This window comes from Schistocerca serialis, chromosome 5 (assembly GCF_023864345.2).
Source record: "Schistocerca serialis cubense isolate TAMUIC-IGC-003099 chromosome 5, iqSchSeri2.2, whole genome shotgun sequence".
Taxonomy (NCBI): domain Eukaryota; kingdom Metazoa; phylum Arthropoda; class Insecta; order Orthoptera; family Acrididae; genus Schistocerca; species Schistocerca serialis.
The window spans coordinates 72,758,384-72,778,975 of record NC_064642.1 but is presented as its reverse complement, the minus strand read 5'-3'; the positions used below and the strand labels follow the sequence as shown (position 1 = coordinate 72,778,975).

At 42.4% G+C, this 20,592-nt stretch overlaps 1 protein-coding gene across 1 annotated transcript in view; it reads right to left on the bottom strand.

The window, feature by feature from the left end:
• The window catches only part of LOC126480761 (coiled-coil domain-containing protein 43), a 43,949-nt gene that overhangs the window by 11,617 nt on the left and 11,740 nt on the right, over window positions 1–20,592 (bottom strand). Inside the window, exon 2 of the mRNA XM_050104050.1 lies at window positions 13,226–13,447. Within this exon, the coding sequence (XP_049960007.1) occupies window positions 13,226–13,447 (222 nt within the window). The remainder of the gene's footprint in view (window positions 1–13,225; window positions 13,448–20,592) is intronic.

The window sequence follows — 20,592 nt, the reverse complement described above, 5'->3', positions numbered from 1 at the left end:
ATGTAATGTATTGCGAATACATAGAAAGAAGGATCCTTTATTGCATGATTATATGATAGCGGAACAAACACTGGTAGCAGTTACTTCTGTAAAATATCTGGGAGTATGCGTACGTAACAATTTGAAGTGGGATGATCATATAAAATTAATTGTTGTTAAGGCCGGTGCCAGGTTGAGATTAGAAAATGTAGTCCATCAACAAAGGAGGTGGCTTACATAACACTCGTTCGACCTATCCTTGAGTATTGCTCATCAGTGTGGGATCCGGACCAGGTCGAGTTGACGGAGGAGATAGAGAAGATCCAAAGAAGAGCAGCGAGTTTTGTCACAGGGTTATTTGGTAAGCATGAGAGCATTACGGAGATGTTCAGCAAACTCATGTGGCAGACTCTTCAAGAGAGGCGATCTGCATCGCGGTGTAGCTTGCTGGCCAGGTTTCGAGGGGGTGCGTTTCTGGATGAGGCATCGAATATATTGCTTCCCCCTACTTATACCTCCCGAGGAGATCACGAACGTAAAATTAGAGATTCGAGCGCACACGGAGGGTTTCAGGCAGTCATTCTTCCTGGGAACCATACGCGACTGGAACAGGAAAGGGAGGTAATAACAGTGGCACGTAAAGTGCCCTCTGCCACACACTGTTGGGTGGCTTGCGGAGTACAAATGTAGATGTAGATGCTGTGGGTCTTCACATACCAGTTCGATGACACACACTATGGTAGTCTAGTCTGTGCAAGCTGCTTCATCCCGCACAACTACTGTAACATACACCCACTTGAGCTTGCGCATTATAGTAAAGTGTAGGTCCCTTCATTACCAAATTAATCATCCCTCTCAACCTATGCCTTCTTTTAGTCAAGATGAGCCATATTTTTTTTCTCCCAATTTGATTCATTAGCTCTTCATTAGTTACTTGATCTGATCTACTTCATGTAGCACCAAATTTTAAAAGCTTCTATTCTTTTCTTGTTTGTTCTGTTTACATTCATATTTTACCTCCTTATAATGATGAACCTTTGGCAAATGCTTTTAAAATAGACTTTTAAACATTTAAATTATGCTAGACACTTAAATTATATAAGATAAGCGACACTATCCAGCTTGGCACGGATAGAATTAAGTATCTATAGCTAGATGACTTCTGTGGTGTAGCAGCAATTTTGTTTGCAGACTACTGTGTAAAGTAATGAATAACATCCACGGAAAAATGTTAGAGAACTGAATCTCATCACTTTCATACAACAAAATTGTTAAGTCTTTTGTGACAATGTTTGAAAAGGAAAGTTGCTACTCATCAAATAGTGGAGGTGCTGAGTTGCAAATAGGCACAACAAAAAGACTGTCACAAATAAAGCTTTCAGCCAGGAAGGCCTTCATCAAAAAGAGACAACACACACACTCACACTCATGCAAATGCAACTCACACATGACTACAGTCTCAGGCAACTGCAGCAGCACTTGTTACATTCCATCCTGGATTTTCCATTATTTAAGGCTTTTGTGGCCACTCATCGATAAACTGCCTGTTTGCTTCTGTCTTGAGTTCTTCATCCAATGTTTGTATGGTCATTTTTCTGACTTTTTGTCAGCACAATTGGCTGGCATTATCAAAGCTCCACTCTCCATTGCTGGGGCGGATGTCAAGCTTGCGGTCACAGATTACATGTAACCAGTGCACCTATATCCAAGGGCTTTCCCATGGTCATTACCCTTGCTGCCTGCAACAGCTGTTTGTTGCAACACGGGAATCCCGGACCCGTTCACTTTGAGACTTTCCCCTTTCTTGTTGAAGCTGTTCTCATGTCTGTGGATTTCTGAGACTTCCCTGAAAATGCAAGAATGGTAGCTCTTCTCCACAGCAAGAAATTCCATGTTGGGAAATATTATTTGTGGCCAGTCTCACACAGCACGTGTTCCATCATGGCCAATTGCTCCACCTGGCCCAAACTACAGTATCGCTTATGTTCAGTGATCCAGGTATCGACCGATCATCCAGCAGTTACAATATATACTTTTCGACATGTACATGGGATGTGGTATATTCCTGACTTTGCGAGTGGAATATCTTTTCTCCTTTGTTGACATGTGACACTCTTTGATCATCTTTGTTGGCTTATAAATAGTCTCTATGTCAAGTCTGAACAATATACAGCCAGTTGTCTGTCACTCTGGGATATTATGGCAGAAAGGCCATACCAGACATTTCTTCTTCCGATGTGTCATCGTCAAGTGTTATTCCGTGACACATCTTATGTAACTGGTAGAGTACCCATTACCCCTCAGAATGATTTCTACATGTTGCATCTCATGTCTGAGGTGCTGCAGTTCAATGTTCATCTGGTGCATATTACGGGTGTTTTAATTGCATCTTAGGTGGTAATTTGACAGTATGTGTCAGTTTTCAATAAACGCTGTGTCCCAGGTTTTAACTATCCATTGTTACCAGCACATCTAGAAAGGGTACCTGCTGGTACTTTTCTCCCTGTGTACTTTTCATGTGTCCCAGAAGTCACTGAGCTGTTCCTTCCACGGCTCCACACAATGCACGGATCATTAAACTTTTCTACAGCACACCTTACATTTATAAGATAGTAAGTCCAGTGCCCGTGCTCTGAAATGTTCTACGTACAAGCAGGCTACCATTAGACTAAGAGGACTATCGACGGTGTCACTCTCCGGCTGCTCGTACAAGTTGCCAAACCACACGAAATTGCTCACGATGGGACAAGTATGGAGGAATTTGGTGATGTCTTGTGGGAAATTGGAATCAATACACTCCACAGAATCAATGAGTGGCACTTTAGCAAACAAAGAAACAACATTAAAGCTGATCAGGAAACTGTTCGGTTCAATTTTTAGTTTCTTCGGATTCACAACGAATGTCCCGGAGTCCTTTATGTATATGTCAGTCTCTTCCGTGTGTGGCTGAAGCTGACAGGCCAAGTGATTCACTAGCTCGAACATGAACTAGGGGGTGACTACTTGTGTGACAGAGCAAAACTAGTAGGTATCTTTCTACATCTGAAAATGTCTATTCAAATTTTGCACCAGTCGCACAAGAGTGGCTAGTGCTTTAAATATAGGCTGTAACAGTTGTAAGCATTAGTTACCTTTACAGTCACAAAGACATTATCGACACCTCACGGAGTTTGAACGATGTCGTGTAATAGGGCTACGAGAAGCCGGATGTTCCTTCTGTGATACAGGAAAGAGACTTGGCGACAATGTAGCCACTGTACACGATTCCCGGCAGCAGAGGCCACGAGAATGTACGTCTGCAAGACGAGCAGGCTTTGGACGGCCGTGTGACACTACTGAGAGGAAGACCATCGTGTTCAGTGCACAGCTATGGTGCACTGTATTGCATCTGCAGTAGGAATTTGAGCAGCAGTTAGCACCACAGAGACACAACCAACTATTACTAATCAGTTACTTCAAGGACAGCTCTGAGCCAGATGCCCTGTAGAGTACATTCCACTGACCACTGCCATTTGCAACTTCAGTGGCGTCAAGTGAGAGCTCATTGGAGGGCAGGATGGAGGTCTGTTGTATTTTCTGATGAAAGCTGATTCTGCCTCAGTGCCAGCAATGGCCATTTGTCGGTTAGGAGGAGGCCAGTCGAGAACCTGCAACCAACTTCTTTGCACACTAGACACATTGGATCTACGAGGTGCATTCGAGTTCTAAGGCCTCCGATTTTTTTTCTCCGGACTGGAAAGAGATAGAAACGTGCGCATTGTTTTAAAATGAGGCCGCGTTCATTGTCAATACATCCCAGAGATGGCAGCACTGTACGGCAGATGGAATTTTACTGCCAGCGGCGAGAATCAGAACTGTTTTAAATACTTAAAATGGCAACGTTTTCCTTACTTGAACAGCGTGCAATCATTTGTTTTCTGAATTTGCGTGGTGTGAAACCAATTGAAATTCATCGACAGTTGAAGGAGACATGTGGTGACGGAGTTATGGATGTGTCGAAAGAGCGTTCGTGGGTGCGACAGTTTAATGAAGGCAGAACATCGTGTGAGAACAAACCGAAACAACTTCGGGCTCGCACGAGCCGGTCTAACGACACGATCGAGAAAGTGGAGAGAATTGTTTTGGGGGATCGTCGAATGACTGTTGAACAGATCGCCTCCGGAGTTGGCATTTCTGTGGGTTCTGTGCACACAATCCTGCATGACAACCTGAAAATGCGAAAAGTGTCATCCAGGTGGGTGCCACGAATGCTGACGGACGACCACACGGCTGCCCGTGTGGCATGTTGTCGAGCAATGTTGATGCGGAATGACAGCACAAATGGGACTTTCTTTACGTCGGTTGTGACAATGGATGAGACGTGGATGCCATTTTTCAATCCAGAAACAAAGCGCCAGTCAGCTCAATGGAAGCACACAGATCACCGCCACCAAAAAAATTTCGGGTAACCGCCACTGCTGAAAAAATGAGGGTGTCCATGTTCTGGGACAGTGAGGGCGTAATCCTTACCCATTGCGTTCCAAAGGGCACTACGGTAAAAGGTGCATCCTATGAAAATGTTTTGAAGAACAAATTCCTTCCTGCACTGCAACAAAAACGTCCGGGAAGGGCTGCGCGTGTGCTGTTTCACCAAGACAACGCACCCGCACATCGAGCTAACGTTACGCAACAGTTTCTTCGTGATAACAACTTTGAAGTGATTCCTCATGCTCCCTACTCACCTCACCTGGCTCCTAGTGACTTTTGGCTTTTTCCAACAATGAAAGACACTCTCTGTGGCCGCACATTCACCAGCTGTGCTGCTATTGCCACAGCGATTTTCCAGTGGTCAAAACAGACTCCTAAAGAAGCCTTCGCCGCTGCCATGGAATCGTGGCGTCAGCATTGTGAAGAATGTGTACGTCTGCAGGGCAATTACGTCGAGAAGTAACGCCAGTTTCATCGATTTCGGGTGAGTAGTTAATTAGAAAAAAAATCGGAGGCCTTAGAACTTAAATGCACCTCGTATATCGAGACTGAGTCTGGGGTGTGATTCTGTATGACAGCAGGAACACTCTCGTGGTTATCTCATGCACCCCGACAGCAAATTTGTACTTCATCTGGTGATTCGACCTGTTGTGCTTCCATTCATGAACAGCACACAAGGGCACATTTTCCAACAAGATAACACTCGTCCACATATCACTATTGTAACCTAACCTGGTCTACAGTGTGTCAACATGTCGGCTCGGTCTGCTCAATCACCAGATCTGTCTCCAGTCGAGCATATGTGGGACGTCATTGGACAACTACAGCTTCATCCACAACCAGCATTAACTGTGTCTATACTGACTGACCAAGTGTAACAGGCATGGAACTTCACCCCACAAACTGATATCCAGCACCCGCGCAACATGGTGCATTCATGTTTTCAAGCTTGTGATCAACATTCTGGTGGTTACACCAGTTATTAATGTACCAGAATTTCACATTTGCAAAGACTTCTCAAGCAATGTTAATCACTTATTTATGTTACCTAGAGAAATGTATTCCCAAAATTTCATTACTCTAATTATTTTTTGGTGCTGCAATTTTTTTTCCATCCGTTTGTTGGGGAGCCACACTATCCTTATGGATTTTTGGTAATCGAGCTGAGGTGGTAGTGCTTGTGTATTTCGCAGGTTTCTCTGTAGGTCTGCTGAGAGAAAGGATGCCTTAATTAACTGATTCATAATTTGTGTGATCTGTTGTGTCAGATCTATGCTTAAGTTTTCAGCATGTTGTGCATGGAAATAGAAAAAGACCAACTGCTACACTTTCTAGATATAATGGTTCCAAGGGATAGTGAAAACCTGGGACACGGAGTATATCAAAATCCACCACACACAAACCGATACTTGTATGAACTGTCAAATCACCACGGAGCCAGAAAAGAGACATTATTAATGTGTTCACACTGAACACAAGACAAATATGTGAGCTGCAGCCCTTCAAATGCAAGATGAAACACCTAGAAAGCATTCTGAGGAATACTGTGTACTCCACCAGTTACATAAGAAATGTCACAGAATCAAACACTCAACAAAGAGAGACATCGGAAAAAGAAATGTCAACTATTGCCTATCAGCCATACATTCCCATAGTGATGGACATAATTGGTCATATATTGTGCAAACACGATGTAAAGATTATTTGTGAACCAACAAAGAAGATCAAAAAGTGTCTCAGCTCGGTATAGGAGAAAAGGGATGCACTTGCAATGTCAGGAATATACTGCATACTGTGTACATATGTAAAAGTACATGTTGGAATGGCTAGACGATCAATCAACACCAGGATCACTGAATGTAAGTAACACTGCAGCTTGCAACAGGTGGAGAAATCTACCGTGGCACAGTACACGCTGTGAGAGACTAACCACATGCTGAAATTCACTGTCATGACAGTTCTCGCTGAGGAGAAGAGCTACCGCACCCACTTGTTCAGGGAAGCTACAGGAATCCACAAAAATGAAGAAAGTCTCATGGTGAATAGATCGTGGATTCCAGTGCTGCAGCAAGCAAGGGAAGAACCACAGTGGTGATGACCATGGAAACGCACTCTGACGGCGCTTCAAGCACATATAATTCCAGGCCACAATCTTGACTCAAGTCTGCCACCAACAATGGAGGGTGAAGTTTTGACAATGATAGCCACTCATGCAGGAAAAACATCAGAAATATTATCAAACAAGCATTGGCCAAAGAACCGAGGACAGAAGCCAGAGGATAATTTGTCTGTTTTGTATCAATTATACGATATAAGTACTGCACACCAGGAAAGTTATCTGCAGTCATGAAAGTTGTGTGTTCCACACTGAATTAGCATTTGAGTGGCATCTCATTGCAATACTAAGAACACATTGTGACATGTTTGCAACCAATATAATTACTGTACGCAAACATTTCATATGCAGAGAGAGAGAGAGAGAGAGAGAGAGAGAGAGAGAGAGAGAGAGAGAGAGAGAGAGATATTGGAGGCTGATGGAGGGGACACACAAACACACAATCATTATGCAGATTGTAGGCCGTAACAACACTCCTGTTGTGAAACACATTATACACCAACATGCACTGTTAAGACCCACTGCAAAAATTCTTTATTGTGGACACACTGCAGCACACTTTTTCACTGTGCCATGTGAAGAATTGTGTCCACATCTAAGTTCTAAGTTTGATATAAAAAAAAAAAAAATAAATAAATAAATAAATAAAAAATTAAAAAAACTGAAAGTTCTGTCATCTGCTGAGCTACTGAAAAACATATCATATGTAAACAAAGCAAAGCTGCATATGTTGATGCAGTAGAAGTAGTTCTTCAGAAAACATTTTACTTTAAGCGTAAAAAAAAATAAAAACCACATATTTTGCTATGCAACTGTCCTCAAATGATTGAAGGGAAACTATTGGTTAAATATATATTTGATTATTTTGCATTTTAAGCCTCATATCACAGCCTGATGAAGAAGCAATTATCTTTTCATTATTGGACATTTTTATTATGAGACTTCAAAGTTCAGTAGTTCACTGTATGTTCCGCCAACCATGTGTAGAAGTATATCGAAATCATCTGTAGTCATCCACAAGGAATTCCTGAATCTTGTTCAAGAAGATTGTTTTCATGTCTTTATTAGCTTTAAAAGACTTCAGCCTTCTAATCACTAGTGGTGCTTTGTTTACCAGTCTTCTCACTAATGCTAGTATCACATACCTTCTGCTTATTGTCAGTACATGCACTGTGAACAGTCCTACATCCACGTTGTTCCGCCATTCACTGCTAGATGGTAATGGCATCATTTTCACAGTAGTGTTACTAATTCTTTATAATATATCTAGAGAAGTTACCATACTACTTTTTCAGAAAACTTTTTCTTGTTAACGGCAGTCTGCATTTTACATCCCTCTACTTCAGCCATTGCCAGTTACTTTGCAGTCCAAATAGCACAACAATTCTTTTTTTTTGTGTTATTTCTCAATTTAATTCCCTCAGCATTGTCCGATTTAAATTGACTACACTTCATTACCTTGTTTTACTTTTTTTTATCGCTTCATTACCTGTTTAAAAACACTATCCAGTTCAAACAACTGTTCTTCCAAGTTCTTTGCTGACACTGACAATTACAGGGCCACTGGGAACAGTGGCAGATACACATGCCCCCCCCCCCCCCCCTTAAAGGGCTGCCCGCATTGCCACACGCGCAGCCCCACCAGTCAGCTATTCTTTCGTCAGTCGACTTGACTGAATCGAGTTATCATGTAGTTGTACTTTCCTATATAGTATGCACATCCACATCATCGTATTTTATACATTTCTGTGTGGCACGTAGATAGCTCACACACACCTACTAGAAAAGTTGCGGCCATTCTAGTGATCTTGATATGTTATTCAGTCGGGCATTAGTTTGAGAAAAGTTGTGAATATTCTACTATTTTGTGATTAAAAAGAGACTAATGGGAGAGATTCTTCAATACAAGCAAATGAGCATAAATGCCCTTAATGATCGTTATTCTGCTATGCAAGCATTGTCGCTGTACAAAATATTTGCTTGTCTACCTGCAGCTAGATAAGGTAAGGTAAGATAAGATACTTTATTGTCACATAACATGTTTTTATACAATCATTCGATTGAGAACATTGGTGAATTGTCAGTCTTTAACCTAAGTTGTTACAGTATTTTATATACTTCAGGAAATACGTAATACATACATTGCTTATTATAATAGAAATACAACATTATATTTTAAATCTTTTTATAACTCATTGAATCATTACCATACGCTTCACACACCTATATTATGTATGGATGTACTGAACAGAATACAAACCGCCATTCAAACTATAAGTCTATATACAAACATGAATATACAGTGAACGTGTAAACTTTGTACCTATATGGCATCAAAAGTACTTGTATCCTTACTCCCTATTCCTATTTATAAATTCTTCTTAACTATAACATTTGCTTTTTAGGTATGTGCCAATGGTCTCCAATGTGGATTCCCCAAATATTGACCTTATCTTATTTATGATCTTCAGAGCCATGTAATATGGGGTACTTTCATATAATGTGAGTCTGTGACAAGGTAGCATGTATTTCAATTTATGTCTAGTTTCATAGGTATGTGCGAATGTATTTCCTTCAAACAGATGAGAGTTTTTCTCTTCAAAGAAAATTATTTCATATATGAAGATGGAAGGGATTGTCATGAAGTCCAGGCTTTCGAATAGTGGTTTGCATGAATGTCTACTATTAGTTCCTGTCATTGCTCTGATTTTATATATACACTTTTCTTCACCGTTAAATCTGTTACTTTGTGTAGTACCCTCAAGGCATAAACTAAACTATATAATCTCTTCAGTAAACTGTACAAATGGTCGGTCCATTGCAAGTTTTTATTTAAAGTTATCCCAAGAAATTTTACAGAATCAACTGTGGTCAGTTCTTTACCTGAATACTACTTCTACAGTAGAAAGAAGTTTATCAACACTGCAGCGTGCGAAGATATGGCTGAGGTCGACAGTGAAGGAGGATCGACTTATTGGCTTAGCTCTGTTGAACACTGACCATGTCATTGATTCTCCTATTGACGATGTAATTAACCAATTTGCCAGGAAGAATAGGTGCATAGAATTCATCATTTAAGGAAGTAACTTTTTTATATCATAGGGTGGCATTATCCTATCTTTGTATAATCAGTTTAAATAAAACTTTCTTAAACTTTGCATCTGACTTTATTACTTTATATTACAGTAAAAGTAAAGGTAGCTCAAGATATCTTTCACGCCACGTCATTGAGATTTTTCTGTATGCGCCACTGAGAGGGAAACAAGTTTTAACTTCTTCACCTTCTCAAGATTGCATTATGGTTTTCTTTACTGTATCCACAGTGTACAGGCCGAAAAACACCGGGGATACGCTGGAACCCTGTTTCACTCAATTTTTAGCTATTGCCTCCCTTTCACAGCCTTCAACAGTTAACTGCAGTCCGATTCCTGTAAAACTTTTAGACAACCTTTCACACACTCTTATCAATGCTACCTTCAGAATCACAGACAGTAATCCAATCAACATTTTCTAAAGCTTTCTCTAAATCGGCACACGCTATAAACGTTGGTTTGTCTTTCAACTTAGCATCTCTTAAAGATATACATCATAGTGTGTCATTCCTGACTCACAGTTCCAAAACTGATCTTCCCTGAGGTCAGTTTTTCCCAATTTTTCCACTCTTATGTAAATAAATCAAGATAGTATTTTGCAGTTGACTGTGAGGTAGTATTCACACTAGTCAGAAATTGTCTTCTTTTGGAAAAGGAATAGTTACATTATTTTTTGAAGGAATGTGGGCTTGTTTAGTGGATTTCACTGATTAAATCCCCTTGGATTATCATCTGAGTAGCAGTGCCATGAGTTTCATATTCATCACCTTCATCTCAGTTCAAAATAGCAAGTGGGAAACACATCAAAATGTTGCAATAAACTGACTGCTGATAACCTAAAAAGATTTCATCAATTCTTCCTAAGCCTACAGATATTCTGCCTGCCTTGTATATCTCACACACCAGGTGGAACAGTTTTGTCAAGGTAGGTTCTTCCAAGGACTTTAATAATTCTGACAATGTAATTTACTGCAGGTGCTTCGTTTCAACTTAGGTCTCCAAGTTCTATGTAAAATTCTCCAAGAGTATTGCATTCCCCATCTCATCAGCACTCATTTCCATTTATAATGCATCTGTACCACAGGAAGCTCTGTTCAATAGTAGATTCTGTATACATACTCCAATAAATGAAATTTATTGCAGTTCTCCATGGGTGTTACTACACAGTATGAAAATTTGAAAATTGTGGAAAGAGGTACCTGGAAAACAGTAGTAGTACTGGTAACAAACACAGCTAATAATCAGAAATATCTTCTGAATGAAAAACTTTCCACGGTGTTATACTGTGCAGGCTTTCACAAGTTGCTCTGGAAAACCTTTTCAGCATGATCCGAGCAAATGATCCAGTTCCAGATTCCCTCAATTTTAAGACAATTCTGCAATTTGTTGCTGTGTCACAATAGTTCCATCCCAGTCGCCATGCAATGTGGATCGCCCATTTCTTATTTAGGGACATAAAAATCTGTGTTGTTTTTGAATAACAAAGAGACCATAAATGCATCAACTTTCTGATGATTTTTACTATCCACCTTGAAAAAAATTCCTTCCATCAATATTTAAAAGTTGTAAATTCATTTTCCATCACTAAATAACTAAACAGTTTGAAGAAAAAGTACAGAAAAATACTAGTAACTTCTGTATCACACACATATAGCTTCATCTTATTTCCAGGCTGTGATGTCATCTGATCTTTAGCCAACAAAAGAGCATTTTCAATCATCTTAAAATTCAATTATCTTTATGCTTTAATTAAATAAAAATAATGAGAATACTGACTCAGAATGCTTTATGAATGTTATAGTCATTCAGAATAACAATAATGTGAAGCATATTTACAAAATAGCAAAATATGCCTATTGTAGAGAATGGTTGCCTGTTGCTTTGAAACGTTCTCAATTGTTAAATGTATCTCATTTCCCATCACAGACTTCATTTACCAACGTGAAAAAAATTAAATAAATTCTATTTATGCCCTTGAAATAAATCACTGGCAAACTGTTAAGTTCTCCAATGCAAAAAAAAAAATTACTTTGCAGACAGAACACCTTAGGAGTATGCATACCCCAGTAAAGGCTGACTGTCTTCTAACCAATCCAAGATTGCTTTGAGAATTCGGAGTTGTTAATGAAAGTGGATAACTACATTATGTTTTCACATTACAGTACTATAAAGCTTTTGCAAGAAAATCGTGCTGAGATCTATAGTGCATTATAGTAATGTCTTCTCATTTTGCTGAGTTCAGTGTCTTACTCATCATATGGAGATGCTGACACTTTTTTAGATGGGCTGAGGGGAGGATATGAAGATGTACATGGGGAATAGTGACATGTTTCTCTGAACAAACTAAAATCAGAACAAGTGGTATACTAGCAAATTTGTTTGTGCTGGAGTCAACAGCATTGTTCCTTGACACATAGGGCAATTGAGAGTGAAACTGTTATATCACAGAATATTTTACAATAGGCACCAACCGAGTGAGGCAGTGCAGTTGTTAAGACACTGACCCCATATTTGGGCAGATGGAGATCACTCTGTCCGGTCCCCTAATTTAGGTTTTCCATGGGTTTCTTAAGTCACTTCACTCAAGTACCATCTGTACTATCCTCTTAGCAAACTTATATATTTTGTGTAGGTACATTCTTTGAAATAAATAACCTATTTATTTCTTTTTTTTTTCTAATTCTCTAATTTGCTTAACATGAATAAGATATCTACCGTTCCACACACTAACCTGTGGAATGTCATGAAACTTCCTGGCAGATTAAAACTGTGTGCCGGACCGAGACTCGAACTCTAGACCTTTGCCTTTCGCGGGCAAGTGCTCTACCACAGAATTTGCAAGGTTCGCAGAAGAGCTTCTGTGAAGTTTGAAAGGTAGGAGATGAGGTACTGACAGAATTGAAGCTGTGAGGATGGGTTGTGAGTCGTGCTTGGGTAGCTGAGATGGCAGAGAATTTGCCCGCGAATGCAAAGGTACCGAGTTCGAGTCTCGGTCCGGAACACAGTTTTAATCTGCCAGGAAGTTTCATATCAGTGCACACTCCAGTGCAGAGTGAAAATCTCATTCTGTAGAATTTGTTTTTTTTCTCATGACAACGTCCTCACAAGTAGTACGCGTCCCGATGTATGCAAATGAGTGGCTATTTTACCCGAGAGGATGCTACCATCATCTGACCATATAGTACAGCTGCAGGTCTTCAGAAAATGTAACAGCTGCTGTTTCAGTTTGTTTTCATTACCAACACAGAATGACTATGTTGACTAATGTTACAAGGGTATGTGACTCAATCACCCAGATTGTTGGTCTGTCCCTTTTCGGGAACCTTATGTTAGTCCAGCCTCTCTGCAGATACCCCTATGATGTAGAGTTGTGTGTAAGCTGAGAAATGGCGACATGAATACCATCGCCATCACTGTGGTTCATGTAGATGTAATTAAAGTGGAAATATCTGTTCCACTTATGAGACAGACTACACACATAATGGTCACATTAAACCATTCCCAACAGACGAAAGCTGGTAATAAATTCTTCCACAAATTTAAACCTTCCAGTCTTTTTCTATGAACATACCTGACTATACTGTGCCAAAATAGCTTCACGAATTCTTCTTTCCTCATCTGTGTAAGTTCTCTGAACAGTTGTTGGACGAGCTTGAGATTCCATGAGTTTTGCCAGTTTTATATCCATTGCTTCTGCTCCTGCAACTTCTGCTTCCTTTACCGAACTAGCTGCCTGAGAAGTGTTTCGCCACTTCTCCAGAATCTCTCTGCAGTGGTTTCTAATACCATTTTCCTGGAAAAAAAAGTTATAGTGAATAACAACTGGCCATGCGAGAATCACACCTATTAATAGATCTTACAATGACATTATTTTGGCAAAAATGAGCATATAAATAAAAGCAACTTTCAAAACAGCCATAAAGAATTAAAAACATACTTGTCACACAAATGAAACAGGTGTTCATATCTAAGTTTTTATTAAGTGAAAGGCGCACTTTCACTATCTATATGATATAACAAGCCAAATGCATTATTTGACTTTCAACTGTCCAATGTTTTCCCTAACTGATATAGTAGTTGTCACACGTCACTGAAATAGAATGTTATAACAGATGACCATCATCAGAACACAGCAGTTTAGACACCCTGAAGAATGCTCCCAGGGCAGTGGAAACATCATCAGTATAAGTGTTTCTGATGGTTCAACATAACATGGCCAAGTACCCAAAAGGCTTTTATTCAAAATGGCTGTTTGTTTTGTTTTCTTTTAGGGCGCAAAACCAACTAGGGCACTATGCGCCCATGTCAGAACGCGGAGAGAGAAAAAAAAAAAAAAAAAAGCAACTACGCGTTAAGCCCAATCGACAGAAGGAAAGACAATTAAAAACAGGTTCTTAGAGAAAGGTCCATAAAAATGCCAGAGAAACAAGAGATCTTGAACTAAAGATTAAATGACCTTCACCATATTGCTACTATGGATAAAAAGTAAAGTGTGGTCAATAGTCTGCGTGCCATCCGCTAAAAAGGCAGATAACTCAAACCGCAAACATCTACATCTACATCTACATCGATACTCCGCAAGCCACCCAACGGTGTGTGGTGGAGGGCACTTTACGTGCCACTGTCATTACCTCCCTTTCCTGTTCCAGTCGCGTATGGTTCGCGGGAAGAATGACTGTCTGAAAGCCTCCGTGCGCGCTCTAATCTCTCTAATTTTACATTCGTGATCTCCTCGGGAAGTATAAGTAGGGGGAAGCAATATATTCGATACCTCATCCAGAAACGCACCCTCTCGAAACCTGGCGAGCAAGCTACACCGCGATGCAGAGCGCCTCTCTTGCAGAGTCTGCCACTTGAGTTTATTAAACATCTCCGTAACGCTATCACGGTTACCAAATAACCCAGTGACGAAACGCGCCGCTCTTCTTTGGATCTTCTCTATCTCCTCCGTCAACCCGACCTGGTACGGATCCCACACTGATGAGCAATACTCAAGTATAGGTCGAACGAGTGTTTTGTAAGCCACCTCCTTTGTTGATGGACTACATTTTCTAAGCACTCTCCCAATGAATCTCAACCTGGTACCCGCCTTACCAACAATTAGTTTTATATGATCATTCCACTTCAAATTGTTCCGTACGCATACTCCCAGATATTTTACAGAAGTAACTGCTACCAGTGTTTGTTCCGCTATCATATAATCATACAATAAAGGATCCTTCTTTCTATGTATTCGCAATACATTACATTTGTCTATGTTAAGGGTCAGTTGCCACTCCCTGCACCAAGTGCCTATCCGCTGCAGATCTTCCTGTATTTCGCTACAATTTTCTAATGCAGCAACTTCTCTGTATACTACAGCATCATCCGCGAAAAGCCGCATGGAACTTCCGACACTATCTACTAAGTCATTTATATATATTGTGAAAAGCAATGGTCCCATAACACTCCCCTGTGGCACGCCAGAGGTTACTTTAACGTCTGTAGACGTCTCTCCATTGATAACAACATGCTGTGTTCTGTTTGCTAAAAACTCTTCAATCCAGCCACACAGCTGGTCTGATATTCCGTAGGCTCTTACTTTGTTTATCAGGCGACAGTGTGGAACTGTATCGAACGCCTTCCGGAAGTCAAGAAAAATAGCATCTACCTGGGAGCCTGTATCTAATATTTTCTGGGTCTCATGAACAAATAAGGCGAGTTGGGTCTCACACGATCGCTGTTTCCGGAATCCATGTTGATTCCTACATAGTAGATTCTGGGTTTCCAGAAATGACATGATACGCGAGCAAAAAACATGTTCTAAAATTCTACAAGAGATCGACGTAAGAGATATAGGTCTATAGTTTTGCGCATCTGCTCGACGACCCTTCTTGAAGACTGGGACTATCTGTGCTCTTTTCCAATCATTTGGAACCCTCCGTTCCTCTAGAGACTTGCGGTACACGGCTGTTAGAAGGGGGGGCAAGTTCTTTCGCGTACTCTGTGTAGAATCGAATTGGTATCCCGTCAGGTCCAGTGGACTTTCCTCTATTGAGTGATTCCAGTTGCTTTTCTATTCCTTGGACACTTATTTCGATGTCAGCCATTTTTTCGTTTGTGCGAGGATTTAGAGAAGGAACTGCAGTGCGGTCTTCCTCTGTGAAACAGCTTTGGAAAAAGGTGTTTAGTATTTCAGCTTTACGCGTGTCATCCTCTGTTTCAATGCCATCATCATCCCGTAGTGTCTGGATATGCTGTTTCGAGCCACTTACTGATTTAACGTAAGACCAGAACTTCCTAGGATTTTCTGTCAAGTCGGTACATAGAATTTTACTTTCGAACTCAATGAACGCTTCACGCATAGCCCTCCTTACGCTAACTTTGACATCGTTTAGCTTCTGTTTGTCTGAGAGGTTTTGGCTGCGTTTAAACTTGGAGTGGAGCTCTCTTTGCTTTCGCAGTAGTTTCCTAACTTTGTTGTTGTACCACGGTGGGTTTTTCCCGTCCCTCACAGTTTTACTCGGCACGTACCTGTCTAAAACGCATTTTACGATTGCCTTGAACTTTTTCCATAAACACTCAACATTGTCAGTGTCGGAACAGAAATTTTCGTTTTGATCTGTTAGGTAGTCTGAAATCTGCCTTCTATTACTCTTGCTAAACAGATAAACCTTCCTCCCTTTTTTTATATTCCTATTAACTTCCATATTCAGGGATGCTGCAACGGCCTTATGATCACTGATTCCCTGTTCTGCGCTTACAGAGTCGAAAAGTTCGGGTCTGTTTGTTATCAGTAGGTCCAATATGTTATCTCCACGAGTCGGTTCTCTGTTTAATTGCTCGAGGTAATTTTCGGATAGTGCACTCAGTATAATGTCACTCGATGCTCTGTCCCTACCACCCGTCCTAAACATCTGAGTGTCCCAGTCTATATCTGGTAAATTGAAATCTCCACCTAAGACTATAACATGCTGAGAAAATTTATGTGAAATGTATTCCAAATTTTCCCTCAGTTGTTCTGCCACTAATGCTGCTGAGTCGGGAGGTCGGTAAAAGGAGCCAATTATTAACCTAGTTCGGTTGTTTAGTGTAACCTCCACCCATAATAATTCACAGGAACTATCCACTTCTACTTCACTACAGGATAAACTACTACTAACAGCGATGAACACTCCATCACCGGTTGCATGCAATCTATCCTTTCTAAACACCGTCTGTACCTTTGTAAAAATTTCGGCAGAATTTATCTCTGGCTTAAGCCAGCTTTCTGTACCTATAACGATTTCAGCTTCGGTGCTTTCTATCAGCGCTTGAAGTTCCGGTACTTTACCAACGCAGCTTCGACAGTTGACAATTAGAATACCGATTGCTGCTTGTTCCCCGCATGTCCTGACTTTGCCCCGCACCCGTTGAGGCTGTTGCCCTTTCTGTACTTGCCCAAGGCCATCTAACCTAAAAAACCGCCCAGCCCACGCCACACAACCCCTGCTACCCGTGTAGCCGCTTGTTGCGTGTAGTGGACTCCTGACCTATCCAGCGGAACCCGAAACCCCACCACCCTATGGCGCAAGTCGAGGAATCTGCAGCCCACACGGTCGCAGAACCGTCTCAGCCTCTGATTCAGACCCTCCACTCGGCTCTGTACCAAAGGTCCGCAGTCAGTCCTGTCGACGATGCTGCAGATGGTGAGCTCTGCTTTCATCCCGCTAGCGAGACTGGCAGTCTTCACCAAATCAGATAGCCGCCGGAAGCCAGAGAGGATTTCCTCCGATCCATAGCGACACACATCATTGGTGCCGACATGAGCGACCACCTGCAGATGGGTGCACCCTGTACCCTTCATGGCATCCGGAAGGACCCTTTCCACATCTGGAATGACTCCCCCCGGTATGCACACGGAGTGCACATTGGTTTTCTTCCCCTCTCTTGCTGCCATTTCCCTAAGGGGCCCCATTACGCGCCTGACGTTGGAGCTCCCAACTACCAGTAAGCCCACCCTCTGCGACTGCCCGGATCTTGCAGACTGAGGGGCAACCTCTGGAACAGGACAAGCAGCCATGTCAGGCCGAAGATCAGTATCAGCCTGAGACAGAGCCTGAAACCGGTTCGTGAGAAACTGGAGAGGCTTTCCGTTCAGCCCTCCGGAATGTCTTTCGCCCCCTGCCACACCTTGAAACGACCTCCCACTCTACCACAGGTGAGGGATCAGCCTCAATGCGGGCAGTATCCCGGGCAACCACAGTCGTAGTCCGATCAGGGGATGCGTGGGACGGGCTGGCCGTCCCCGACAAACCCCCATCCCGACCCCCACAGTGATGCCCATTGGCAACAGCCTCAAGCTGTGTGACCGAAGCCAACACTGCCTGAAGCTGGGAGCGAAGGGATGCCAACTCAGCCTGCATCCGAACACAGCAGTTGCAGTCCCTATCCATGCTAAAAACTGTTTTGCTAAGAACGTCTGAACTAATCTACAGAGAGCGCAAACAAATCGACAAAATTTAAACGGTTATTAAAATACAAGATTGCCTAGTAAATGCAGTAATGCTGCTACTTGCGCACTGCTGACACTGCTCGGCGGCGGAAGGAGACTAAGCGAAATTACACTATTCAGGTACTAAAACACGATGCTACACTCTCAAATACTATAATACGCCCGAAATTTATGAATTAAACAATGCAAGAACCAAAAACACGCAAAGAAATTAAGAATTAAACTATGTAACAAATGAGTGAGCTAGGAGTATACGACTTGCCGCTCAGCTGCTTATCCAACAGCGGCAGGGAGCACACTGACTGCGACCAACCGACACTGGCATAAATAGGAACGTAAGGTCATGAAATTTACAGCAATAGAGCGAGGCTGGAGTAGTGTCCTTAGGAAGTGAATGAAGGCCCAGGTGAACAAGGGCTGACAGACGAAGCCAAGGTGGTGATGGGTTCCCACCCATTAGGAAAGTGGCAGGTTGCATGAGTTAAGCTGATGGAGCAAGAGCCGAAAGCAAACTACAGGAGGAAACAGAAGATAGGCGTGAACATATTGGCAATCAAAGAAGTCATCGAAGGAGGCGGCACAGGATGGGTGGCTAGGCATGGCAGACAAACGGCATGCATATATATATATATTTTTTTTTTTATAGTTTCAGGGCGCAAAACTGCTACGGTCATTAGCGCCCAGTCTGTGACTTAGGAAAAGGTAAAAAAACGAAACTGGAAACCAGCAGCAATGGGAACGAAACTAAAAAAACCTGGAGAAACGAAAAACAGAAGGAAAGCTTAAAAATCCACTATAGAAGGGGGTTGGTTGTCCCCAAAAAGAGCTTCAAATCACTAACGTCATCTCACCGGCACAAATAAACTCGAGAACGCGATCGGCTGAGCGCGTGTCATCTGCTAAAAATGGAAGATATTTCAGGCGACAGCTGAAGACGGGCGCGTAACAGAGTAAAACAGGGGCACTAAATTAAAAGGTGTCTTACCGGCCACAGCTGAGAGCAGTGGGGACAGAGTGGAGGAGGATCGCCACTTAAAAGATGTCGATGGCTAAAAAGACAGTGCCCTATCTGGAGTCTAGTTAAAGTTACCTCCTCCCAACGATGCGTTCGGGAGGAAGAGGTCCAAGCACAGGGAAGAGCTTTCGTGTCCCGCAATTTATTATTGGGAAGTGTCGACCAATGTGCGTGCCATAAAAGAACAACACGACGACATAAAACACTCCGTAGATTGGCGAAGGGAATTGTGCGAATAGCTGGCCGAAGAAGAGATACTGCAGCCTTGGCCGCTATATCGGCCGCCTCATTTCCACAGATACCAACGTGTCCTGGGATCCAGAGGAACGCCACCGAGACGCCCCCAAGTGGAGCAAGCGTAGGCAGTGCTGAATCTGGTGGACCAGAGGGCGGACAGGGTAGAGAGCTTGGAGACTGAGGAGAGAGCTGAGAGAATCTGAACAGATAACATACTGTATCCGCTGATGGCGACGGATGTATTGGACAGCCTGGAGAACAGCCTAAAGCTCCGCAGTATAAACCGAACACTGGTCGGGAAGCCGAAATCGATTTGGGGTGTCGCCAACAATATAGGCACTCCCTACACCAGACAATGTTTTTGAGCCATCAGTGTAAATAAATGTAGCTTCCTTCATTTGTGCACATAGAGCAGAAAATGCCCGACGATAAACAAGTGACGGGGAAACTGACAAAGGTCACGGAGCAGGCAGGTCCGGGAACGGAGCCAAGGCGGTGCTGTACCCAAGTTGTCAAGAAAGTTTTAGGAAAGCGGAAGGAAAGAGAATGGAGCAGTTGACGGAAGCGGACTCCCGGTGTTAGTAGGGAGGAAGGGCGACCTCCATACCCTAAATCCAAGGCGGCGTCGAAAAAAATGTCATGGGCCGGATTTGCAGGCATGGAAGACAGATGGCTAGCATAACGACTCAGAAGGACAGCTCGCCGATTGGACAGCGGAGGTTCAGCAGTCTCAGCATAAAGGCTTTCCACAGGGCTGGTGTAAAAAGCTCCAGACACTAAACGTAATCCATGGTGGTGGATAGAGTCGAGACGCCGAAGAATAGACGGCCGAGCAGAGGAGTAAACTATGCTTCCATAGTCCAATTTTGAGCGCACTAAGGCGCGATAGAGGCGGAGAAGGACCACTCGGTCCACTCCCCAGGAGATACCATTCAGGACACGGAGGCCGCTGAGGGATCGCAGACAGCGAGCCAAAAGATAGGCAACGAGGGAGGACCAGCACAGTTTCCTGTCAAACATAAGACCCAAGAATTTAGCGACGTCCGAAAACGGAAGGTTGACAGGTCCTAGATGTTAGGAAGGTGCAAGAAACTCAGTACGATGCCAAAAATTAACACAAACAGTCTTACTGGGAGAAAAGTGGAAGCCTGTTTCGATGCTCCAAGAGCATGCACATCTGCTGAGAAGGAAGTCACAGCAGTACTCCGGCAGC